The sequence below is a fragment of the Platalea leucorodia genome (genome assembly GCF_965183815.1).
Source record: "Platalea leucorodia genome assembly, chromosome: W".
In the NCBI taxonomy this organism is placed as follows: domain Eukaryota; kingdom Metazoa; phylum Chordata; class Aves; order Pelecaniformes; family Threskiornithidae; genus Platalea; species Platalea leucorodia.
In genome coordinates, this window is record NC_138859.1 from 4,407,751 (window position 1) to 4,434,895 (window position 27,145).

The 27,145-nt window shown below is 39.0% G+C and overlaps 1 protein-coding gene across 5 annotated transcripts in view; it reads left to right on the forward strand.

Moving 5' to 3' along the window:
• LOC309601865 (serine/threonine-protein phosphatase 2A 55 kDa regulatory subunit B alpha isoform) overlaps positions 1 to 27,145 on the forward strand; it is a gene marked incomplete at its 5' end in the record, with an annotated part of 45,631 nt that overhangs the window by 14,687 nt on the left and 3,799 nt on the right. For 4 of the 5 annotated variants that reach the window (XR_014230603.1, XR_014230604.1, XM_082335082.1 and 1 more), the window contains 7 exons: positions 16,773 to 16,870; positions 21,941 to 22,106; positions 22,712 to 22,824; positions 23,093 to 23,270; positions 24,235 to 24,399; positions 25,000 to 25,169; positions 26,005 to 26,096. Coding sequence is in view for 3 of the 5 variants with exons in the window: in XM_082335082.1 (XP_082191208.1) it covers positions 16,773 to 16,870; positions 21,941 to 22,106; positions 22,712 to 22,824; positions 23,093 to 23,270; positions 24,235 to 24,399; positions 25,000 to 25,169; positions 26,005 to 26,096 (982 nt within the window). Of the gene's footprint in view, positions 1 to 13,737; positions 13,865 to 16,772; positions 16,871 to 21,940; positions 22,107 to 22,711; positions 22,825 to 23,092; positions 23,271 to 24,234; positions 24,400 to 24,999; positions 25,170 to 26,004; positions 26,097 to 27,145 lie in introns of those variants that run through there. The other variant, XM_082335080.1, reaches the window with a different exon arrangement.

The following is a 27,145-nucleotide window of genomic DNA, read 5'->3' on the forward strand; positions in this document are numbered from 1 at the left end:
AAATAAAAGCTTTGGTCAAAGAGTGTATGAGAAGAGTCTGAAACAGCATGATAGTTTCTAAGACTTGTTTTCATATCTACAACAGGAATGCACACCAAGTCACAGAATTTGAGTAGCTGATTTTGAAAGGCATTGCCAAACTATGGTATTTTTCTAAAATACTGCTACTAATATTTAACTTGCAGTTAATGTTTTGGAATGGCTTCAGCAAAAAGAGAAAAATCAAGATATTCCAGTGCTCTTAGTCTGTAGCATTCTCGGTGACAAATCAAGAAAGGCATTGCCTGAAGGCTTCTGTTATGTACATGCAAAACAATAGCACAGTATGTTATTTCCAAATATATTGTTATTTGCAAACAGAAGACTAACCATTGGCTTCTCGGCGCTGTGCAGCCTATTGAAATTCTGGCTGTGATTCCAGCAGAGATTTTTCCATAAATAGCTCTGTACTACTTCGGAACACAAACAAGCCCCTGAAAAGATCTAAAGTAAGGTCTTCTGAAGGAACTATTTAGCCTATGTCATTAGTGTGTACTTCGGCGTAGATACAGAGTGGATGCAAGGAATGTTTCTATAGGTTGAGGTGGGGGGGCTGTCAGCAGGAATTGAGAAGTAAATAGTTACTGATTCAAATTAGTGTTAGGGACTCATGAATCACCTGATTTGAGCATAAGGAAAAAAAGGATAATAAAAATGAACAAATGTAAGCAGAAGCAGGTATGTTTTCCTTTTAGTATTGAAGTTGGTTGTTTTTTTTTTTTTTTTTTTTTTAAATAAAAGCCACTAGTTAATGACTTTAGGCATTAGATAATGGTTCAAGTAAATACAACTTGAAATAGAAATGATTTATTCTTTCAATGAACAGACATCCAAATTAAAGCATCCTTTTAAAATCTTTACTGATTGGACGCTTGGTTATGTGAAGTAATGCACAGCTAATTTTGTAGTGCAGGTTTTTCAGCACTATGTAGGTGAACATCATCTTGAATAAGTAATACAGGGGCAACTTTCGTGTAGATATGTTCAGTTATAATTGGTGTAAGCTATCTTGAGTAAGGTAATTTGTAGTCTTGAGGAGAAGCTTGTAAACATTCTGTGAATTAGAAGAAGAGGTGAGTAAATACTTCCGTGAGTTACGTAGTTCACAGGGCTGATTTTCGGCTAGTCCTGTTGCTACTAAATATTTTTTTTTAACAAAGCAGAAATCCCCTTTTAAAGGGAATCAAAGAGCATGAAAATAACTTTGACGTTTGTGAAATCCATGCTCTGAGTGGTAGGCTCTTCAGTGTCCTTCTCGGCCCCTGGTTATCAAACAAATGTGTTTATCAGCTGTCACAACAGAACGAGGATGGTATCACAGAGAATAGGGCTGACAGGACCTTGGGAGCTTGTTCGTATGTTCTCTAAATGCAAGTCTTTCAACTATACCTATTACTCCTGTTGGTCGTTTATTAAAAAACCTTCATCTGTGGAGATTCTGTGGTCTCAGAAGCATATATTTGAGAACTTAGCTACCTATAGTCTTGAATGACTTTTTTCGTAATGTCTAAAATCACTTGTGGTGAAGGAACACCTAAAATGTCTGTGGGGGGATTGCACGCTGGTCTCAAATGGAAACTAGGCCTGGTACCCATACCAAGGCAGTGACTTTGTGCTATTAACTGGATATAACTTAGTGGGAAGAGCAGCTTAACTGTTGACACTTCTTTTTTGAACAGTTCCCTGAGAAAATGGAAGTATAAATAAAACAGCTAGGCAATACAGCAAAGCACTTATGCTACAAGGGGTAATTAGCCTGTTTTTGGAGAATATATAAATTGCTAACATGTTTATCATAGTGAGAAGAATGGAAGTTTGAATAAAACTTCTTCCAATTCTTTTAATGCATTTTCGGGAATCCTCATACTATGTACAGCTTGCATTTCATAGAGTGTCTTATGAGAATTATGGAGCACTTCTGTTAGCATTATGTGTAAATCCTGAAGGAGCTTAGTAAGTATGTAGTACTGCAACTTAAGCTCTAAGAATACAGGTTTTCCAGAGAGCAGTGGCTTGAGATGGAGTTCTGGTCTCCTGAATCTTTGCTCTGCATATGTTAATAGGATCATCTTTATCTGCAGGTCAGCAGGTATGTTTTCAGAGAGGTCAGAAATGGCAGCACTGTTCTCCTCTGAATAGAGGCTATTTAATTTCTCTGTTCCAGCGTAACGTTTATTCTGGAAAATTGCTAAACCTGAATTTTTGTCCTCGGCAGCGCTAAAATTGAGATGTTACTTTCTTGGAAATTAGGTATGCAGGAACCGTTTTGCTGTAGCTTTATTAATGATACGTTGTAAAGCAAAGCTCTGCAGACAGAAAATATGTTGGAACAAGTCATGTACCAGAGGACTAAGGCTAGACAAATGCTGTATTAGTGCAGAAATAATCAAATCTGTTATTTGTAAGCCTTTCTGTCTCAATTCTCCTTATATTGCTCAGTAAGTCTCTCAGTTTTGTGAGTGATAGGGACAGAACATTCAGGCACCTAAGGGGATCTTACATGAAGCAATTGTGGGCATGAAGTTAGTTCCTTCTACAGTTAATTTTGTTCCCCTGTAATTAGGTACGTATGATCTGATTGTTCAAAGGACAAAAATTATGTGTAGCTCCCCAACTAAATTCTACACAATACAAATACAACTTAACCCTTCTGTCATCTTTGTCCAGGAAGACCTCTCATAAATCAGGGTTTTGCTGGCTGAACAGTGTTTCTGTAATGGAAATATAACTAGTGTGGATTGTATATTCTACTGCTTAGTACAATTACTTTGTTTAAAGGGATAATGTATGGTTGAAAGGCACAATCCCTGTAGCAGTAGATGTTTGAAACAGGAGAATTCAAAGGGAAGGAAGCTCTTTTTTCTTTCTTGTGTCATTTAGTCCATTATCACTGTGTCTGCATTAGTACTTAAAACTCTTCCTCTATAGTATCAACTGTAGAAGCAGAGAACACTGGTACTGCCAGTTCCCCTCTTCAAGCAAACCATAGACTTCATATTCTACTGGGCTTACATTTTAGCTAAGATTTCACCTGGGGGTTAAAAAAAGTTGCTTTTAGATAGTTTTATTGCTGCAGCACCAAAGAACACTTGTTTGTTTTCAATTCTTTTAGTGTATTTAAACCACTCCTATAAAGGCTAGGTTGTATGACTGTTCTGGGCTGTTACAAACTTTGTTGATTGCCAGAATTCTGTGGCACTTGATCGAAGCCTAAGATTTGGGCTTCTCTATTTGCATCTAAACAGGGACACTTAAAGTTTCCAGGTTAAGTGTAACTGATGCATGCTGTGTCAAGAGTGGGGCACAAACATACCTAGGCCAGGTATCTAAAATGTCAGATGACTTTTTATTTAGTAGATGATGCTTTCAAAAGAAGTAAGTTAAGAATTATAATGCATTTAGGTTTTTAAACACAGATGTTGCTTAGGTAGTGCCTTTTCTCTACTTCATGTTTCTGTTGCTTTTGTTTATATTTCACATCAAAAACATCCTTTCTGACAGAGTGATAGAGTTTTCATTGCGATCGAAAGGGGATTGAGCAAAACTAGGTGTGACACACCCTCAGTAGGTGGGCCACTCTTCCCTTTTCCCCACCTGAAAATAGATTTAAGCTTCACAGGTTGGAAGCTCTCAGCAGTTGAATTTTGTGATGTTCAGAAAACTGAACCCCACGATAGCTTTCACATTTAACAGCTGGCTGGTATTTAAAAATGCTGAAATGTTGGATTTGCTGTTGGTTACCTTTTTGTTTAAAAGCAGAACAGTTCTGCTGGTTGGAGAGAGGAAAGCTTGTGGACAGACTTGAGGGTGTTTTTTTTTTTTTTTTTATTATATAGTATTGCAGTGGCTGCAAAGAACAGGCTCAAGGAGAAGCTGTGACCTTTAACTGCTTGTTCCTAGTTGTGAATAAACGTTGTAGTTCCACAACCTGTGAGATTATTCACCCGCCTTTCTAAGGTTATTTAAGACGGGCACCAGGAGTGGCTCTGGATTTCTGCCACTTATGCCTCTTATGTTTATGATATTAATAAACTGGTGTCAAATGTCCTGGGAACGGGTGATGCAGGTTGAAAGACCTTTGTTTCAGCCAACAATAGACCTGAATTAGTGTGAATAGGAAAAGCAAATAGGCACTTCCTGTCATATTTTAAGGAATACTTGAGTTTGGGGAAGCATGTGTATTAAGAGATTTAAACTAAATGCTCATCATCTGCTTTTTTTCCCCCTAGTAAAACGTTCCCTGTGTATGTATGCACATCTATTACTCTTTCTAAATATGCTTGCAGTACTAATAAAGTAAGGTATAATCCCATTTGTTTGAATAGATTCTTCAGGGTATTTTTCAGGGGAAAAACTCTAAACCTATGTATTAAACATCTAAAGAGGGGAATTGTCTTAGTTGTTGCTTTCCTAACTAGGTTTGTTCCTCCAGTTAAAATATGGAGGCCTCTTCCAAAGACTAGAAACTATTTGAATTAAAAATATCTGGGTGGTGCTTCAGACCACCTTGAGGTTCAGTTGCCTTTCATAGGGTATTGTAAAAGTCCAGAACAATGCTATTTGTGGTTTCAAGGCAGAGGATGCCTTTAGAGACTCAAGGGAATTCTTGTCAGGTATTAAATAACCCCTTATTATTGAGTTTGAGGTATTTTCAGGCTGATCTATCTTGCGTTGAATTGAAAAATGGCTCTGTCTTGACTGGTAATGTCTCCACTTCGCAGTAACTTGCAGATTGAATTATTTGGCTAGTGGTAGTCTTCCAGAGTTGCAGACGACTGTAAGAAGCTTCACGCACAGACACACCCTCCCTCCCACGGCATTCTCCTGGAGAAGCTGGCTGCTCACGGCTTGGATAAGTGCACTCTGCGCTGGGTTAAAAACTGGCTGGACGGCCGAGCCCAGACAGTGGTGGTGAATGGAGTCAAATCCAGTTGGCGGCCGGTCACGAGTGGTGTTCCCCAGGGCTCAGGGTTGGGGCCGGTCCTGTTCATTATCTTCATTGATGACCTGGAGGAGGGGATTGAGTGCACCCTCAGTAAGTTTGCAGATGACACCAAGTTGGGTGGAAGTGTCGATCTGCTGGAGGGTAGGAAGGCCCTGCAGAGGGACCTGGACAGGCTGGATCGTTGGGCCGGGGCCAACTGCATGAGATTCAACAAGGCTCAGTGCCGGGTCCTGCACTTGGGTCACAACAACCCCAGGCAACGCCACAGGCTGGGGGAGGAGTGGCTGGAGAGCTGTCTGGTGGAAAAGGACCTGGGGGTGTTGGTTGACAGCCATCTGAACAGGAGCCAGCAGTGTGCCCAGGTGGCCAAGAGGCCCCATGGCATCCTGGCTTGTATCAGGAATAGTGTGGCCAGCAGGACCAGGGAGGTGACAGTGCCCCTGTACTGGGCACTGGTGAGGCCGCACCTCGAGTGCTGTGTTCAGTGTTGGGCCCCTCACTCCAAGAAGGACATGGAGGTGCTGGAGAGTGGCCAGAGGAGGGCAACGAAGTTGGTGAAGGGTCTGGAGCACAAGTCTTATGAGGAGCGGCTGAGGGAGCTGGGGTTGTTTAGCCTGGAGAAGAGGAGGCTGAGGGGAGACCTTATTGCTCTCTACAACTACCTGAAAGGAGGCTGTAGCAAGGTGGGGGTCGGTCTCTTCTCCCCAGTAACAAGTGATGGGACAAGGGGAAATGGCCTCAAGCTGCGCCAGGGAGGTTTAGGTTGGATATTAGGAAAAACTTCTTCACTGAAAGGGCTGTCAGGCACTGGCACAGGCTGCCCAGGGCAGTGGTTGAGTCTCCATCCCTGGAGGGATTTAAAAGAAGGGTAGATGTGGTGCTTGAGGACATGGTTTAGTGGTGGACTTGGCAGTGCTGGGTTAACGGTTGGACTTGATGATCTTAAGGGTCTTTTCCAACCTTAACGATTCTATGATTCTATGATTCAATTCCAGGATGGGAAGGATCATAGGATAGATCCGCTTAGGTGTATGCATAAAATACACCCTTAGAGGTCCTAGTAATACGTGGGTGAAGGCAGCTCCTGGAGGACTTGAAACTGTACCGACAGAGCTACAACTAATGTTTCGCTAGTTCCACAGTGTGAACGTTTTTTACATGAACTAATGTTGGAGCTAGGTTAACCTTATTAGTTAAACGTGCAGTGCCTAAGTGTTGGCAGCCAAGTCAGCAGTAGTTTTTTGTGGTGTTTGCATCTGAACTGATCTGTTGTAAATGTATTAAGTTTCCCCCTTCTCTGAATGCGAGTAGACTGAGTGCTCCTTACTCTGTTCTCCCAGACAGATGATGTTTAGCTTAGGGGCAAGACAACATGCTGGGAACTCTGTTGGTTTGCAGCTTCTTGTGAAGTAAAGATACTGCTGTGGTCAACTTATTCTCTGTCACCTCGTGGAAGAAGGGGATGTGCCTATTGGTTTCTTATGCATGTGTTCTGAAAGGAACTGCAGTAATGTCTTAAGGTTTAAAAATAGAAAGTAATTAATCAAGGTGATGAGGGTTAATGATTTCTATCCAGAAACCAAACAGCTTTGCATTTGTTTATATAGAGAGAACATTCTTCTATCTGCTGTTGTTATGGGTGTAATATGAGAAGATTTTTTGGTAGTAATTTTTGAAGCGCTTTATTAATAACTAATTTGGGGTTAAAAAAAACAAACCCAAAACTATTTAGTTCTCATCAGATGAAATGGTTTCAAGGAAATAGTTCAAAATTGTTTTCAGCTAACATACACTAGACCTATAGGGTTTTGGTTTGTTTTTTTTTTTATTATTCTTTGGATTTACAATGAAGTTTGCATAAAAGGAATTATAGAATGCAGTGCCAGATTTGGTGAGCAGAAATAAAACCTCTACAGTCAAGTGTATAGCCCGGTGGTTACAGCAGTTGTGGTAGAGGTGTTGCTTCACCAGTTCCATGGTGGATCACAGTTTTAAATCAATTTAAGGTGTAAAAGTTCTTTCCCACAGCTCATACTAGTTTTTCATGTGAATGCTTTAACTCCTTTCACAAAAATGAAACTTTTAGGTCATTGTAAGTGGTAGGAAGCATGGACCAATCAGTTCACATTAGTGTGTGACACATCTGTTTTCAGAGTGCTTGGAGTTGCTACTGTTTGTCATCTCTGTTTTCTCTAACGCCACCACAGGTGTCTTGGAGTCGTGTATACTGGAGACTTTGAATTTCCTACTATAGATGGAGACAGGAAGCCTGTGGTCTGAGGTTTAAATCAATTTCCTTTCTCTTCTAGCAATGCCAAATTCTAACCTTGTTTAGGAAACTGTTGTAAGTGTAAGCTCGTGGAGACTCTACATATAGACAGAAATGCACTTAATTGGCATTTTGGTTGTAGGCTCGATAGCCTTTTGCAAATACAGCTGTGCCGTCTGGAGATGTGGTTGCTCCTGAGCATGTTCCTTGCCCCCTCCCAGCAAATTTGTTCATCTAATGCCTTCAGTTCAGTCTTAATGAACTCTGTTAGCTTAGCAAAAAACCAAACTGCTTAATGTAACTGAAATCTGTTAGGGATCATTCACAAAAGTTTGAGGTGGTGGTAGTGTCTGTCGGAGGTGGTGATTATAGTGTTCCCTGCAGTACTTTCTGCTACTTCTGAAAGTTGCTGCTGTTTTAGCACGCTCGTTCATTGGCCTCTTGCCTTGGTCTGAATATGGACCACAGGGGAAACTGGTGATAAATGTGATGGTGGAAACTTGAGCTGAATGGAGATGTTGAAGCTTACTAATGTTGGCCCACAAACAGCAGTTGCCCAGTGAGGCACAGGAATTGTTTACCAAACACAAGAATTAAAATATTTAGTATGGTACTGCTTATACAACTTAGACTGAAATATTGAACACAGTGTGCTTTCTATGAATTGTGTTTAAACGAGGAAGTTGCTTTGATATCACAGTTAACTTAAGATCACTTAAAGATTTCTGAATGTGTAAGGAGCTGCTTTTCCAGATGAGAGGCACTGTATTTTGGTAGATGGTGATTCTGTTCCCTACTTTACTATTATCTTGGTAAAATACTTCATCTGCATGTTCATTATTATTCTGACTTGTAAAGGTTTTTGAGAGTCACTTCTGTTCCAGTTTTGTTCTCTGCAGTTCTAATGCCATCTTCTCACTATTGCTTTGCAGACAGGAGCAGCTTCTGTTGCGTAGGACAGATGGGTTTGGAGCTGTATTCTTCTCTAAGCATTGAGCCTAGTAAAGCTATTTAGGGGAATTACTAGCCTTACATAAAACCAATGGCAACAAGATTAAGGCTGGTATCACTGTATTATTTCAGTGGGAGGGAATGGAAGTTTGCGGCTCAGTAACTGTTGTGTTTTCTAAGAAGGCTTAACAAAAGTAGTTGTTCTCATAAAGTTAGAAAACCACACAATAACATTGTTTTGAGCTTAGTACTTAAGTTGCATTCTCTCTAGACTATCTAAGAACATGTTATAAATGCATCTGTAAATTCAAAGCTGTCCTAATACACGTGTATCCTATGAAATAGTTGTCTTGCAGTACTGGTTCCTTCCCGTAGCATGTACTGTTCCTGCTTCCATTCAAAAAAGTGACTGAATTCAAGCTCCTACTTCTGAAGGCTGGTGATAACAGAGTTCTTACTGTCGTTGCTAGTAATGTAGATTTGGCAGCATAAAGAGTAATCTCAGAAGGATGCGGCGTACTTAAGGATACTATGTGAGCCATGCTTTGCCATTGAAGAGTAGAGCCCTGCTTATGTATTGGCCCACTGTGAACTGAATCAGAGTTGCAAGGTAGGTATTGGTCAGGTTAATGTAACTTAGGAAGCTACAGGAAAAAGCTTTATCAGGAGGGGTCCAACCTTTATTTTAGGAAACTGAATAGAAAGTTAAAAATAAGGTGTATAATAATAATAATGAGTAAATCACTCAGGCTTTCGAATCCAAAGTTGAACTCCTAGTTGAACTAGGACTTGCCTGTTCCAGAAAGTGATATTTTTCCTCAAAGACTGGCAAAGAAGGGGAGAAGAAAGAGTGGATAAAAGAAATGGGAATAAAGGAAAGTCCAAGAAATAGAGGGAAAGTATGGTTTTTAGGACTGCTTGACAACGTTTATATTTGGTTTTTACTTAGGGTGAGTAGTTTATGCAGTGAACTTCAGATGTGAAGTACTACATGTATTCACTATTTGGAGACTGGTACCTTGTGCATATATATTATGCAGAGATACATATGTAAATAGGACTGGGAGTGTCTCAACATTTAAATACATCTTTACCAAACAGGACTAGAATGCTTTCAGAATCAATGAGGAAAATGATGAGTTCATGATGATGGCATGTTTTTTATTTTCAGCATCACAGGGCCTGGAGCACTTGGAATGAATGTGAATGCTAGAGAACACTCTGTAAATCTTTCTCCCTGTGTGTAGATTTCCCAGGTTTGCACAAGCCAACAAAACCAGCTTAATTACTGTCTGCTGCTTGAACTGCATCTTCGGCTCCGGCGTGTTTGTGTTCTAATACCGCTAGGGCCAGCAGCAGTGTGAAGCTAGCTGGCCATCATACAGATTCCACTCCCCTCGGCTGTTAAGGTGCTTTGTGTGCTCTTTGTGTGCAGCAGTATTGCAGGACTGGTACTTAGGAGAGAACAAGTAACCAGCTGGCTCTTGCAATGCTTCATGGCACAGACGTGAACATTTTTGCCACAAGGGTAACCCCTTTCTTTACTTCTGTGTTGCATGTATTTCATCCCATCCTCATATTTCTGAGGAATTAATATATTTTTAATGCCCTCTCCTAGTAAAGAGGAGGTCTATTTAAAGGACTTCTGGAATGACTCTTGAGAAATAAATTGAACAGTAGGAATGCCTTCTCCCAGCTGCCTTTGGTTTTGTTGCCTAGTCACTTCTGAGAGACGGAATGAATGCAGAGAATCACTCTTGAAAGTGAATGAAGAAAAGGGAAATGAAGGCAATAGTAAAACCAGTCATGGTAACTTTAAAGTATGCAATCCTTGTGTTCCCTTCCCCCTCTCTACATACATAAATTAGGGATGAGGCTGGAATGCAAAGGGTGTTTCCTTTTATACCATCAGTCTAAATAGTGCTTGCCATTTTGCTTTCTTATTCTTTCCCTGGTGCGTATAGTTGTGGTATCCTGTGTTAGGAGCTCTCTTCTCTGCAAACACACACGTAGAGTCACTCTTTCTTAATCTTATTTAAACAGCCTTCCTGTTCACTTTGAGATTAACACTTTACTGTCTAGCTTCAGAGACTTAATACACAATATAATAGGACTCTTGATAAGTGTGGTAAATCAAAATCTTGCAAACAATGGGGTGATGTTGGGATGACTCAGACATTCAGAGTGTATTGTGTAGCTTCTTAAAATATTTGAAGCTTTGGAGGAGCTTTCGTCTTCTCTCTGGTGTTGTTTTTTCCCCCCAACAATGGAGTACATAACTCCAAACTAGAATCTTTACTAGAAACAAGAAAGTCCAATAAAACCTCACAATTTTCTGTCATTAGCTGTGACTTGAGCTTGAGTTTTTGGAAGTTGCATCTGTTTAGTAATCTGAAAGTTTTGTTCTACCCTGGATTAGAAAGGACCAAACAATTCACAAGTGATTTCCAGACTCTTAAGGTCTTCAGGTTCTCCTGGACAGATAGATACTCTTGCTCAGTTTTGAGCTTGTTGACTATCTTTAGAGATAATCTAGGAAGAATGGCTCAGGTATGCTCAGTAATTGTGCGTTGAATTCAGATATTTCACTGTCTTTATCCCCTATGATGTTTATCCATTCCTGTGCTGCTGCTTCAATTTGAGGATTTTTGAGCTTCCTTGGATTTTAATAATAATCCTAAAAGTTGGTTTCTTAATGTTTCCCGTTCCAGACAGTTTCTGAAGTATCCTTGGAATGATCAATTGATGTTTAGTTTGATCAAAATAGCTTCTTCCATACTTAAGGCTGGCAAACTGAGGAGGTGGGCTGCACGTTTGGTCAGTGAATTGTCTTTTTACTCCTTCGGACAGAATTACCAACCTATAAGTAATCTGCTCGACATTATGCACAAGATTTGTTTGAGTTGCTCCTTTGGAAAATTCCAGAAATGGTATTTTGAGCCACTGGGAAGGTGTATAAACAATGAAGAAGTACCAAAATGCTTTTTAAATACTACAATTCTTTGTTCAGTCCTTGGAAGCATCAGGAGATTGCTCCACTTGTGTAAACATACTGATTTACTTGCTCTCTGCCTAGGCAGCAGATCAACGTGATTCCAAAAACTTGCACAGAAACCTTTTAGGTCTGGTGAAATAAAGACGCTCTTTGTTCACTGCCATGATTGACTCGCTGCTGTAGAGTAGGTGACATGTTTTGCCTACCAAGCATGTTTTATAAGCAGAGTTTATATAAAGTTCATGGTACATTAAAATAGATAGCCTCTTCTGTACTAATAAAATACCTTTTATTCTATTATTGGAAACAAATTTAATAGAGAATTGCTTTTCAGGTTCACAATGGGCCTTCTGGAACTAAGTCATTGGATTACAGTATGGTTTGGCTTGTTTGGATTGATAAAGCTGTTCTATTCCCTTATTCCGTAGACTTGTTGACAGTGGTAAAACTTCAGCACTGCCCTTTCTCTAATATTTCAGAAAACTTGCTCATGATAGTGCATGTGTGGTTCTTGTTCAGCATTCACTGAAAAGTGTGGAAGGCCCCCAAAGTGTAAAAATGTTTTTTAATGTCTATCGCTGAGTTCTTATTGCAAACATTGCTTTCCTTTAAAGGGGGAAAAGGCATTTGAGATCTGTTGGATTCCTTTATTATTCTATCTTTGAACAGTGTAATCTGCCTATTTTTATTTGAACTGGTCATCTTTCGTAAGTGCACTGGCCCAGTGCCTCAGTTTTTCAAACCATCTGTATCCTGCCTGACATGACAGGTGAATTACTCAAAATAGCAAAAGTTGGTGTAATAAATATTGACTAAACATTCTGAAATGGTGATTGTTATCTTCAGAAGCCCACTAGGAAACAAGTTAGGTTTGTTTTGAGTGGCTGTTCTCTTGTGAGATGATTAATTAGCAGAAGTGTGCATCTCCCACTGGTTAAGAATTGCTTGGGAGCTTCTGGTATGTCTCGCTTTCACGTGGTGAATGGTGAACATGTTACTTGAAGCATTACTAAAACTTCGAGATAAATGTCTTCCCCCACCCTGTCCCGTTCTCTGTCAAAGCTAGACACCTTGTTTTGATTCCTTTGGTTCTTCAGGTTCCTGTCTCCACGTCTACCATGGGAAAAGCTAGTCTTACATGAATCTAGGGAAGATAAGTGTCCAGGCCTTGCGGTGGTTTTGATTTCTATTGGAGCACTTAAAGTGAAGATGTATCATTGAAGCAATACATAAAAAGCTTAGAGCAGGTTGTGAAAATAAAGATCATGTGCAGAAGAAAAAGCAACCTTGACAGCAGTTGCAAGAAACTAGATGGGAGCTGCTGTATCTGGGGGAGCTGTTCAGAGGTTTTGAGGACTCCCGGGAAAGCAGACTGCCCTGTTGGCGTGTGCTGGTAGGTCAGGGGCCAGAAGCCTCTCTTTACAGTTCAGTAGGATTTTTAATATCTCTGTCTTGGTTTGGCTGTAGTGTGTTTTGTTTCTTTGATACAGGGATACAACTGCACAGTAGTTCTGTGTTTGATTATAGCGTTTCACTCAACCTGCTGCAAAACATTTTCCCATGGTGATGTACATGCGCAACAGCAGTAAATGGGCTTTGGGTTGTGTAGGTGATTCCCCCCACCCTTTGCTTGTAGATCACTGAAAACCATTATTTGGAAATATTTAGTAGTCTTGAAAGTGTTTCTATGGCATTAACAAGTGTCTATGAAGGGATATTTAAGTGGAACTAAAGGACAACCATATACATCTGTGCCAAGAAGTACTTTTAAAAACTATAGTGACCCCTGAACTGTCTATCCCAAGTTATGCAAGAGGGAGAAACCTAGTGCAGGTATTGCAGGTATGCTACAGGAATGTAGATATACGTTTCTGTCCTGTTTTTTGCTTTTGTCACAATGTTGTCCTCATCTCGTGTGTTTGATGTTGCCCTGTAGTATTTTAAATGTCACGCTTCATCTTGGTGTCAAAGATGTCTCAAGATGCTTGGGGGGAGGAGAGACACAAATCTGATCTCTCAAGGCATGGGTAACTGTGGAAGTCTATTAACAGATAACGTTATCTTAACTGTATCCTGTGTGGGGTATGGTTATCAGATAAGGTTTTGGTGGTTATTTATCTCTGACACTGGTGCTTGCAGAGGAGGGCATTGAAATGGATTCAGCAGTAAACAATAGAATGCATCCTATTTCCAGAAGCCATTGGTGTTGGTGACAATGGAGCACCTATACATCTGCTCCCCCCTCAGATATTCCTCCCTAGTGCTCTTTGCGTGCAGAAGGGATCATTTACAACCTTCTGGACAGTGAGAGCAGCCCTCTGTGTTTGCAAGACTCCCACCTAGAGAATGTAGCAAAAATAGCATGCACAAAAGGGAGGAGGCAGAGAGAAGGCAGCGTGTTCTATAGATGCTCTTTTCCCCGTTGCAGCGCTGGAGGACTAAAATAACCCTACATGTAACTATCACAGGAATTGCAGTTACCATTTGAAAAGAAAAGGATAACATTGATTTTATTTGGCAACGAGGGTGTTAATACAGATGAAAATACACAAGCGAATCAGTGCACTGCGGAAGATGAAATGCTTCCCCTGTCAATTCTCAAACACTATTAAATCCGCCCAGTTCAACACCAGTGCCTTGATGTCTGTCTCTTTCTTTGACCAAGGTATGGGAATACAATATTCTTAATGGTGAGTTATTGGATTTAAAATGTATGATTGGTTGCTTTGCTCTTCAGTACTGATTTTTGTATAAAATATGCATCTCAGCCCTGTTTTGGGACTAGTTAAGCAGAAATCATTTTTTCTGCCTACTTTTTTAGCATGTTTGTTTTGTCCTTGGGAAGGGAACAGTCCAAGATTACAGTGTAGAAGGCACATCAGATTCTATAGATGTAGCTTGAGTTTAAAAACTAATTAATAATTTTCTGTTGTGATTGCTGCTAAGGAATGTATATTGTTTCTAATTTAAAATTGATCCAAGTACTTGAAAATATCTTTTGCATAGTGTCGATGAGGCACTGGAGAGTTTGGAGTACCTTGTCACCACTGACTGAGGCTGCTGGACTTCCAGGAGGTGTGGGGATGTTAGCACTAAAAGTTGGTTCATGCACTTGAGCCTGCAGACAAAGCAGGACTTGTATCAGCTTGAAGATGACTGATACCAAGCTTGGATGATATTGGAAGTTAAAATAAATGCAAAAAGTGAGAATGTCTAGAATTGTTACAGAAAAGCGGTTAGCTTTCTGCTATACATGAGACCTGTATAATTAAATACAATATGTATTACATCAGCAGACCTAAGAAAATGGAGGTTTTATCTCTTAATTTAAGGCTTTTCTGGCTGTTGTTGCTGCCTATGATGATAAAGCTTCAAGCCTAAGGCTTTTCACCTTGTAAAACTTTTCAGTGACTTGCACCGAGTAAGTACTATGATGAATTTATCCATCTATTCTTAGATGCATGTATAACATTTTTAAGGCAAATTTTTCTTTGCTGTTCTACTTCCACGTACATGCACATATTTAGATTGATAATGTGCTGTATCGTCTTCTCTGTTTTAAGACTGGCTTAGCTTGCAGTGTTAAATCTCTGTTTTTCAAAATAGTAATCATTCTGTATACTTCTCATTACTGAGAGCTGAGTTACCTTGGTTTTCTTCAATTAATTGGTAACTTCTTAAGCTCTTCTCCTATCAGAGGATTACAACAATGTGGTTTGCATTGTATGGAATAGTCAAAATCAGATTGCTTGGTTTGCACTTCACTCTTTCTGCATACTGGATTTGATTAATTGTATATTATCTTTATGCCCTGTTCACCTGTGAAAGGTACATATTGCATGCCATATCTTCTTCAGGGGAAAAACAAAAATGATGTGCACTCAAATCAAGGTTTTCCTATGTGTGATCTGGATCCTGGTTTATCTACATACAAGCTTACATCATATATACGTCCTTAACACAGTGTTCTTGAGAAATTGCAGTCTGTTTGTGTTTCAGCAGTGCCAGATAATCATAGCAAGGGAGGTCGATGGAGATAGGGTAATCTTGTGTTTATCCTTTTTTTTATACGGCAGTTTATGCTGTATATTAGAAAACACAACTGAGCTGTACATACCTGTTTGTGCCAAGAATCTGACTCGGCATCTTTTGCCTCTGTTTGAGGATTTTGCAGCCGAGTTTGGCCTGCTTGTCTAGGCTGTCTTTGCATTGTGCAGTTTTCAGACAGATAGGCTGCATGCTTGTAGCTGCTGTGTAATGCAGTTATTAAAGAACAGCTTGCTCATGTCCTCAGAGGCCACCGCCCATGCGTTTGGGACAACCCGAGAATGATGCAAGTTTCATTTTAGTATTAAAATGAATAAGAGGAAAATCCTGCATGTTTCACTTCTTCAAAATGAAAGAACTCTGTTGCTGTCTACGATAAGATAGCTTCCGTGATAGGCTGCACAATAGTGTCTGTTTAAATCCAGACTGTATCTTTTGTTTAGCAGTAGCTTTCAGTCTGTAGAGCAGGTACCAGACCTTTTTTAACTCTAAAACGGAGAACGAAGAAACCGTCCAACAGAATACATTGTTTACCTGTGTTAGACTGATGTGAAAGCAAAAGAGCCTGAAGACTTGCATATGTAAAAATCTTAGGTACTTTCTTCTGCAGAAAAATAGATTTATATAGTTGTATTGCAATTTGGAGTTTGCGTTCAAAGAATGGTTTGGCTTCTGATTCTACTGTTTGAAGGTATAAGGGGCATGTGTGCGTTTGAAAACGTGAATTGGTATGCTTAAGCTTCAGTTGTAATTTGTCCTCTTTTTTTTTTTTTTTCTTCCCCCCTGTATAAACAGATCAATTTGGTACTAGGCATGACAGGTTTTTTTGTCTATGTATATTCACAATTTAATTTTAGTACCCCATATAAAAAAACTTGTGGTAATGTAGACCTTCCTCATCCAGAAAAGGTACTCATGTTTCTTAGAGACTGTTGAATTTATTTCTTAATTTTCCGTAGCTGTTTTTGTTCCACATCCTTGCATTCCTTAGGCACTGATGTCTGAACATCTCCACCCTGATACGTTTTGCCCTTAAGTTGTCAAATGTGTGCAGAGTCCTTAAAAAAAAAAAGGGGCAAAAAGCTTTGAGATCATAGGGATAATGAATGTATCCAGTTCTTCTATCAGAAAGAATGGAGAAAATAAAGGTGTGAATGTGTATATACAGTCTCTCTCTGCTGTTACAGCACATGCTGAAAATCCATTTCTATACTGTACTAGGGTAGCAGTCGTAACAGAAAAACTGTTCTAAGAAGTGATGATATAAAACCTTTAAAAACAATTTAGTGCACAACACTGAACTTGTAACTCTGGCATGGTGAACTAGGAACGGGTTTTCAAACGTAGAGCTTTAAAAAATTACTTCTATATTTTTGAAGAAATCCCTACTTGTATTTTGTAACATAAGTATACTTAAACTGAATGGAAGTATGCATTTTCTTTCTTGCTTATAATTGTAGCTTTCTTGGCCACTTAGTATTTAGAAGAATTACTAACTTGTGGGGTTTATTTTTGTTCCTATGCAGCGGATATCATTTCTACAGTAGAATTTAACCATTCTGGAGAGTTGTTAGCAACAGGAGACAAAGGAGGTAGAGTTGTCATCTTCCAACAGGAGCAGGAGGTGAGTGCTGACTACTTAAAGTATATTTAGTATTCTCCTCTGTTGCCATTCATTTTCTTTTTGCAGAAAAGGAGCATACTTTTATAAGAAACTTTACACAAAGTGCATGCCTGTGTAATAAGTGATTAAAATAATGACGTTTTAAAGTGAAGAAATTATTGAGAACTTTGCGACACTGTTAGAAATTAATTTAAACCATTCTGGGCTTCAGCTGTCGTCTAAAGAGTGTTTAAAGCGAAAACAAAAAAGGGGGGGTAGGACACAAAAAGACCTGGGGGAAGCTGAAGTTGGTCATTTTACAATTACTGTAGTTGGCTGTGATTATTATTTCAGATTTCACTGTAGCTGGGGAAATAAAAGTTGCCCTTGAGTGAGTATGTAACTGTGACCTAAGATGTCCTTTTCCATTTTGATATCAATCAGTTAAAATAGTTTGAGGTTCTGTCAACATTGATTCCTTACAAGGATCCAGGGTTTTCTGCTGGTTAAAATGTATCACGTGGAAGTCTCAGAGGGAATTCTCTTTTCAAACTATAGGACTACATCCCCCATGCTGCTTTTGAACTGGAGCTGTGGTATTTCTTCATGTCTGCAGTAATTTTGCCTGCATTTGGAGTTAATGTTCAGCCTGACTAGCTGCTTTGTCTTTTATACAGAACAGTATTTGCTGGTAGTAGTATTTAATATATAATTTAAAGTATGGGAGTGGAAAACATTGAAGGAAAGTAACTTCCAGTGTAGTGAAGGCAAAGCGTGTAAACATCAATGCCTTGACAAATTGTTTTTCCCCACAGAAAGTATGTTTGTGCGTGGGTCTGCATCACTGTTTCTGAATATAAAGAAAGTTTGAATTGCTGCTCTCGATGTATTTACTTTTAATTTTATGCTGTAAATATACTGATTACAGCTTTTTGTCCCCCATGAGATCTGCTTTCTCTGATGCATCCCATCTCTGCATCAGGTACAGAATTCCTCCATCTCTTCTTTTAGAGCGTAAGCTTGTTTCTTTACACATGTGCTTAGCTAGCTTTCAGATGTTTACCCATTTACGCAATCACTGTATTTGCCTAAAACCTGAGTTCGAAAAGGGTGTCTAGTACAATAGGTTTATTTCTATTTCTCAGCAAAATGATACAAAACCTATTGCTTTATTATCTCTTGTTTGGTCTTCAGAGGATGAAACAGGTCACTGTCTATGCTGATCTCTTTAGATAGCTCTAATACTGGAAGTTAGTGTATCTATATTAAAATAAGCAGTCAATATTAGTATTTGCGTATGAGCAATAGCACGGCTTATTATTAATCTACCTGACAACCACAGCAATCTGTTTTTATCAATAGAGATAACTAAATATTTCCTGTTACTTTTATTTTGGTGTGATACTTCGCAATGGAAGCTTTAAGTTAGATTTTCTAGTTTTGTAAGCTGTTTTATGCAGTGAGTACCTTAGCTAATACTAAAATCAGAGATGAGAACTGAATCCACTTAGTTATCTTGTGTGTGAACAAAAGACACAAATTCAGGGAGAATTAAGGGTTTGGTCTTGTGAAGTCTGTTTAAAGTTTCATATTAGGCTCAGAACATAACAGGATAACTGCAGTGCTGAAGTGAATTCAGAGGATAGCCTCCTGTTATGAAAACTGATACAAATTAAGCCACCAAAGGATTTTAAAAACAACAACAACAACAAAAAAACCCAACCAAACAAACAAAAAAACCAGAAAAAACCCGCCACCCCAAACAATCATCACAATGAAACTCCCTTCCCCAATACCTATTAGATTATAGTAGTAAAGGTATCTTTTCATTTTATACTTGTTGTTTTGGTCTTCGCAGAATTCTACAGACAAATCTTCTAATGCCAGGAAAGGGCCTCTACTCCCACGTTAAAGGTGGGAAAGCTGAGGTGGAGTGCTTGATTTTTAACTAAGGCCAAAGTTAGAAGTTGACTTGGTTAGAATTTATTTCAGGGAGAGGATAAAAAGGCACTTCTGTCATCTCACTGCCTAGAAAAGTCATGCTGTTACTTAGAATAGAATCATAGAATCATTTAGGTTGCAAAAGACCTTTAAGATCACTGAGTCCAACCGCTAACCCAGCCTTGCCAAGTCCACCACTAAACCATGTCCCTAAGCACCACGTCTACCCACCTTTTAAATACCTCCAGGGATGGAGACTCAACCTCTGCCCTGGGCAGCCTGTGCCAGTGCTTGATAACCCTTTCATTCCTAATATTGAGCCTAAACCTCCTCTGGCACAACTTGAGGCCATTTCTTCTCGTCCTATTGCTTGTTACTTGGGAAAAGAGACCCCCACTCACCTTGCTACAACCTCCTTTCAAGTAGTTGTAGAGAGGGTACTTCTTTCCTTAGCATTTCATGCAATTTCAATTCTAAAAATCCTAAACCGTAAGAATTCCTCAGTTCACCAGAACAAGTTGCTTTCTGCTGGTACACAGGCAACTGGAGTGCACTACCCTCTCTTTACAAATAAATCACTCCGGTCAGTTGGTGCCATCTAGTGGGGTGTTCCTGACTGACTGGCCTCTTCCTGAGTTGCTTTGGCCAGAGTCTGAGATGAACATAGTATGTAGAGTATCCTTTATTGTAATCTTCCTGTAGTTTTGGGCACAAACTTTTGTGGTGTTTTGTGTTGGTTTTTTGGGTTTTTTTTTTGTTTGTTTAGGTTTTTTTCGTTTGTTCTTTTTAAACTCTGAGGTTTAGCTTGCATCCTTTAACGTCGCTTAAATAGCTAATTGCCTATTCTCAAGTGAGTTGTCTTTAAATGACTACTTTTGTTTTTGATGCATAACCCATGGCTCATATCCTTATGATCTGTGAATCTAGGTGTAGTAAGAACCACCTGGGTTATCAGATTAAGTTGCACAGAACTGGTTTTGGCATAATCTGACTCCTCGGTGTTTAGGGAATGAACAATGGGGACTGGATTCCCGAATGCATTAGTAGTTAGTTACGCCATACGCACAACTGTCTAGAGCAAGTTTTATATGTAAGAGTATCTAAAAGACAATCGTTTGACTATTTTGGTTGGATTTATGAACCACCTCCTATCACACTGCATTCCAGAGTGCTTTACAGACCAGGCATACAGGAAGAAAAACACTAAGACACAAGCAGTCTATACTGTATAGAGTTCTACAAGCTTGTGTAACTTTACCCACTGCCAAAATGCTGCCACCTCTGGGTTGGAACGTGGCAGCCCTTCTGCAATGGGAAGCAAGTGACCTTACCTACGTATCAGGCAGGAAGTGAATACTGTATCTAATTGAAACTGAAGGAGGAATTTGTGTAGGCAGCCTGTAATTACCTAAATTGGGATTTCACATAAGGCACCTGGGCTAACACCTCTTCTTGTTTCGATTTTTTTTTTTTGAGTGCCACGAGACAGTCGGGTGGTTTAAGTTTTGCTTTTATCCCAAGGAGGGATTTCATATATTATCAGTTTTATATATTGTTCTAGTCCTGTAGAGTTTTACTAGAGTACATAAGAAGTATATTTAAGACTCAGTCATTACGGTAAGTATGGAATTGAAGGAAAGTTCCCTGAATCATGGCCAGCATTTCCTAAAGCAGAATAGATTTACTTTTGAAGTCGCCTGTTCTATGCAGTGACCCTGCTTAACTTGTTAGGTCTAACTGAAACTTAGAACAAAGTTCCTTCCGTTCTCTAGGGTGGGAAAGCCAGTGTAATTGATAGGTGTGGTACAGTATGCTAGTGCCAAATTTTATTTCTAAGCATTTTGTCCACTTTTCCCTCCCCCACAGTTTATTGTAAAATGTAAGAATTCCTGCCAGCTATTAATGTAAGCCTATGAAGCAAGAGAAAATGATGAAAGGCATGTGACAAATGTGGGTAAGCAAGGATCATATCAAGAAGTATGTTTTAGTGAGGTATTAAGGGATGAGATGAATGGATGGACATGAGACACACAAGAGAAGGAAGGAGCAAAGTCCCTAGTCAAAAATATATCACAGGAAAGGCATCTGATGGTGCAACCTCTTGAAATGGGTGGAACAGGAATCACAAAATTAAGCTTGAATTAATTCCAGGAACATCTAGTGAGCACTATTTCAGAAATGGGTCCAGTTTTCTGTCACCTTACCCATTGGAGGAAATTTAAGGTTCGGTCCATGCAGTGCAATATTAATGCTAGGAAGCCACTGCCTAAAATGTAGCTTTTTGAAAGGGGAATTACGCAAGTTTGGAGGTTTTTCAGTTTTCCAAACATTTCCATCCTGAACAGGCTAACTACAGGTGTGACTTTTAATGTCAAAGAAGTATTCAGCAGAGGTGCTAAAGCCATTTTTCTGCTCATTTCCAGAATGAGGAAGAAAAAGCTTCTTAAGCAGTTTAGAAGGTCTCAGGGAGTGTGGAGATTACAAACCAGAATAGTGGAGCTGCTTGTATAAATTTAGAGGTGACGTGGGATTTCCATAGTGTGCCTAGCAAGCTGAACTTAGCCACAGAGTAGATTTGCCATATGTGTAGTTGTGTAGTACTCTTGGGGAATATTCTCCTTAAAAAACAAAGGTGGAAAAATTAAAGATGAGAATGATGAAGATTTTTGAGTTTTTTTAAAAAAAAAAAAAAAAAACAAACAACTTATCGTGCCTAGAATGTTTAGGTGAAATGTTAGTTTGTAAGTTCAGCTGCTCAGAATTAATGTAACAACTTGCTGGAGATACTATTCACGTGACTGAGGGAAGTTTCTGGAAACTTTACGAATCAAAAGCGGCTGGAATATCTGTCTCTTCTCTAATGCTTTCTTAGCCAGAACAGTAGAAACTCTAACCAAGTTCTTGCAAAAGATTACATTTTGTCTGTTCTACAGGCTTATTAAAATAAGGCAAGTTGTACACCAAAGGATACTCGCAGCAAATCTGGCATAGGCAACAATAGAGTGTAGACGTCTTTACCTATTCTTATGCTAATTAGCAGTCTGCCTATATATCTTGCTGCATAAATACCTAGTTCTGGCTTCTGCCTGCAGCCTTGAAAAGCATCCTGTATATTGCATACATATCTTGATCGTTTAATTCTCTTTTTAGAACAAAACCCCGTCTCACAGTAGGGGAGAATACAATGTTTACAGTACCTTTCAAAGCCATGAACCAGAGTTTGACTACTTGAAAAGTTTAGAAATTGAAGAGAAGATCAACAAAATTAGGTGGTTACCCCAGAAAAATGCTGCTCAGTTTTTATTGTCTACAAATGGTAAGTTACGACTTAATAGTTAATTTTGCATGGTAACCTGTTGCTACATAGGTTTGCTATTAGGATTTTGTCTAATCCTCTCCACTTTCAAAAGGCTGGAAGCAAGTTGGTTTTAAATGCAAGTATCTAAGGATGTGGCTACGCAAGAATTATGCTGTTTAACTATAGTGCTGTTCTGGCTTAACGGGATACAGAATCGCCACAGCATGGGGTGTTATTAGTTTTTTATTATCAGTTTTTGTTATTAGTCATTTCTGATTTGGTTGCTTTATAGCAAAGGGGCTTAGCTAAGCTGTTACCTTTGTATGTGTATAACTTCAGAACCTCTGTATGTGTATAACTGTGTGAGAGCTTATATTAGTCATTCATAACAATCCTGATTCTAACTGAAACTTGCTATAACTTTTATAAAAAGAACAAACTGTGGAGGAGGTCTTTTTAATGCTTTTTATCTTGTCTTATTTTCTCCAAGAAGTATTTTTGTCTTTTTTAGTACACGTAGGTGGTCTTGTCTTGTTTGAAGGCTTCATGTTAAAGTGCATCAACTGTGAAGACTAGTATCTTTGCTAGAGCTTTGGTTTGAAACTATGGCTGTTTCATTTCAGATAAAACAATAAAGTTATGGAAAATCAGTGAAAGAGACAAAAGACCAGAAGGTTATAATTTAAAGGAAGAAGATGGACGGTATAGGGATCCTACTACAGTTACAACACTACGGGTGAGTAGTTCACTTTCTGTGAATTAGCCACATTCAAGTGATTTCTCCTTTCCCTCCCCCCGGCACACAGATTAACCTGTGGCTCACTGAGTAACTGCCCCATCATTAACTTTACATTTTCTGTGATGCCAGCTGGCAGACACATTTACTTCTGAGGTGATTTTGAGATATTTTAATCGGCTTGGTGTATTGAAGGACTGCAATTATGAGTGCCAGTGTGTTTGTAGTACATTTGCGTTTCAAACTTCCATTGCTTTGTATTTTGCAGGTGCCAGTATTCAGGCCCATGGACCTCATGGTTGAAGCTAGTCCACGAAGAATATTTGCCAATGCTCACACGTATCACATCAATTCCATCTCCATTAATAGCGATTATGAAACGTACTTATCTGCAGATGACTTGCGGATTAACCTGTGGCACCTAGAAATTACAGACAGAAGTTTTAGTATCTTTTTTGCATTGTTTTGTATGATGGGAACAGCTCGGCTACAACAAACCTGTTGGATTTTATTTCCTTTCATGAAAAGCTGTTTATATAGCATGTTTCTTCATTTCCTGGTTATTTCTCCCTAGTAGTTGTAAGGACTGTTACTTCTGGAGAGGTAGCTCAGCATGAGCAGTGTAAGGAGAACTAGTCATTTGCATGGTGAAAAACAGACTCCTTTAAAGGAGAAAAAAGCTTAAGGTTTCAAGTTAGATGGGCAGTTTGGGAAGGCAGCATTACAGTAAACTGTCTTGTGAAAATTTTCTTGACTTGCAGTAGGAAGCAAGTCAGAGGAGTACCATCCTTATCTCAACAATGTTTATTCTTTTTTTTTTACCTTCGAACCTAACCGTCAGCCCCTCCCACATGTGCACCTACAAATGTTGCAGGCAGTAAGATCACGGGAGTATATATTCAGTCCCGTTGCTGGAGCAGAGATTTGTGGACAAATCAGCAGGATCCTGTGCAGAAATCACACATGCCTTCTTTATAATGTAGTAGTGTAATTAGAATTTAAGCAAAATAAAGTTCTATGTGAAAAAACTTGGGTGACGTACATGTAGTATAGAATTAATTACTGCTGAAGTGGAGCAAAAAATTAAGCAGAATTAACTTCATTCAATTAACTGTTATAAGAATTAACTTCAAACTGATATAGAAGGCAATGTTAACGGTCTTGATTTCTAGACAAATTGTGGTACTTGATTTTAACTCTTAGCCAGTTTGTGACTGGGACCCACAGTCTTTGGCATGGAAGTCTTGTCCTGCTTCCAAATTTCAAGCGTTATTTTGCTTTTATTGGCTCGTTTTAATTCTGTTTGGCTATTTCTGTGTACTATAGTGAACTGAAGAAGCATTGCTGAATACATTTAAAGCTGAAAAATGTTACGAAAACTGGAGAAAATTTCTTAACAAAATGCTGTAGATATTGTAGATATTAAGCCTGCCAACATGGAAGAGCTCACAGAGGTGATAACAGCTGCAGAGTTCCACCCCAACAGCTGTAATACATTTGTATACAGCAGCAGTAAAGGAACGATTCGTCTCTGTGATATGAGAGCATCAGCACTCTGTGACAGACACTCAAAATGTAAGTTTTGTCCTGTATTGTTTATTGTCTTTTTGTGGGATATGATATCTTGCTGTTAGATGAAAGTAAGCACTCAATAAGAATCTATTAAACACTGAAGTGTGTGTATGTATATTTGTACTGGATTTCTGTAGTATATTGAATAGACTTAAAACCTAAAATCTGAAAAAAAAAATTGTAAAATCAGATTCATATTTTGCCAGAGTAAAAGTAGCGAATAAAATTATTAGCAGCTTAAGCTGGGGAGTCTGCCTAGACAATAGAACTAGGGATGGCTTTCTGCAGACTTCAGGAAGTCAAACACTAGTTGAGTTTGGCCTGTAATTGGTGCTTGATATCTTACATATGAATAAAGACTCCGAATATTAGCGAGGAGTTCACTTACTTAGAAGCTGACCTTGACTTGCTACGAAAATAAAATATTTCAGAGTGTGGCAATTGTATTATAAGGCTTTCTCGTTGAAAGTTATTCTGTATAATGCAGGCAGACTAGCCCAATGTGGCAAGCTTATTGAGAAAATGTTAACCTAATTTGGGTGCGTCTTGTAGTGGAAGAGAGATAAACTGACCTCTTGAAATGCCTATCTTATTTTTATACAGTGTTTGAAGAACCAGAAGATCCTAGCAACAGATCATTTTTCTCTGAAATCATCTCTTCCATATCTGATGTCAAATTTAGCCATAGTGGTCGATATATGATGACTAGAGATTACCTGTCAGTGAAGATCTGGGATTTAAATATGGAAAATAGACCTGTGGAAACATACCAGGTATTCGGTGAAGATGACATAGGCTAGAAATTAAAACCTTGAAGGATGCTGAGTCTTACTAATAGTCTTGATGTGGCAGTTAAATTTTTGTCTATAGATCACTATGTCCAGGCAAAGCATCAATGAGATTTGTGGGTTCCACACACGTGCTAAAGGATCTTGCTATTTGCAAGCTGATTGCAGAACCCAAAACCATGTTTGGGTATGAAAAAGCCTCCCTCTTACACAATGGAAATGTGGAAAGGTAATCTTCAGCCATGAGATAGCACATCTCTCTTAGAGTCTTCAGTTGACTTTATATTCTCCTGTTCTTTCCTGGAGAACATAGGAGGTAAAACATATTTCCTTCGCAGAAGAAGTTTTTAGCTGGCACTGAGGATTGCTGTGGGGTGGTCTTTATAAGAAAATTTGTGAAGGGATCTTCTTCATCATACGTAGGAGGAAGATCAGTCACCAAAGCAAGAATTTTAGAAAGAAGCAACGTCTAAATCCTTTCAGATAGCTAAAAGGGTAGCGAGCATATGACAACTGCTCAGATAGGGAAAGCATTCTGAAGAACTGCCAAGTTTTGGGAGATGTCTCTTTCCCCACCCCGAGTGACTTGCTACTATTTGAGTTCACTTGAAATCTCTGTAGAGCAGAGTATGTTAAGTCACGCATCTCTTCATTTTGCTCTTTATCCGTAAAGTCCGAGGAGGGAGCGGGGTGTGCTCCCGTGAGTAGGGTGTAAGCACTGTCAGATACTTCATTACTTTTGGAACAGAATTTATGAAGGTTATTTTACAGGCACGCAAGTTCAGTTTTGATTCAGTTTATCTCACTAATTTTTTTCCAGGTGCATGAATACCTCAGAAGTAAACTTTGTTCGCTGTATGAGAACGATTGCATTTTTGACAAATTTGAATGCTGTTGGAATGGATCAGACAGGCAAGTTTAATCCTCTATATGCACTTAATACCCTTCCAAGTTATTCTTAAGATGGGCAACTTGAAGGATGGCCTCAGTTATGTCTGGTTTTATTCATGGACTGGCTTGGATAATATTTTCGTACTTCAGTAGACTTTAACATATGTGTATTAGCTCTTAACCCTCGATGTTGTAGCATAGGATTATAGAGAATTGCCTTAGTGTACTAAAGAGATGTAGAATTTGACTAGAAATTGAGTTTTGTCACTTTGCCAGAATGAAATACTAATCAAATGTTCCAGCCGCTTTAAACTGGAGAGATGGGCAGAGCAGTAAGGTTAGAGATGGTTTTCTGCAAACTTGAGCTGGTGAAATACTACCAATACCCTAATCCGCTAGGTTTATTATCCCTAGTGTTTATCTTTTGGGTGTTTTGTGTTGTTTTTTTCTGTGTCATCTGCTATGATCCAACTTTGGAAAGATTTGTATGGGAATAAGGCCTATGTACTCAAACCCTGATGTGTGATTGATGCTCTAACTGTAAGAATCCACACCAGGGCTGTTGGGGAACCTGTGTCTGTGTGGTTTTTATTTAAGCTGCCTTGTCAAAAGGTAGAACACTTGGGAAAAACCTTCTAGGAATTTTGTTTCTCACAATGAGTTGTCAAGTTTGCCTCGCTCGGGCATGGTTGACTAGCCAATAATGCCATTTAAGACAGCTATCGCTTTTGTGTTAATCCTGTCATTAACTGCTTATTTGCTAGATCTAAATCAGCTAATTGTATCCCTATCAGTATTGTCAGATATAGTTTTGTTTTGGTTTTAACTCAGTATCTGTCTGTTCAAATATTTTTTTGAGGCAAAGGAAGGACAGGGAAACTTGCAAGTGTATTTGTCTTGCTGAAAAGCTGATGCAGAATAAGGATCTTCTGTAAGGTATCACAAAGGAGATCTGTTAGTACCTAAATTCATGCAACTTGTGTGTAACTAAAATTACATGGCTAAAAATCCGATATATTTGGCTTTCATGAGATCCTAGAATCCTTTAAGGTTGGAAAAGACCTTTAAGA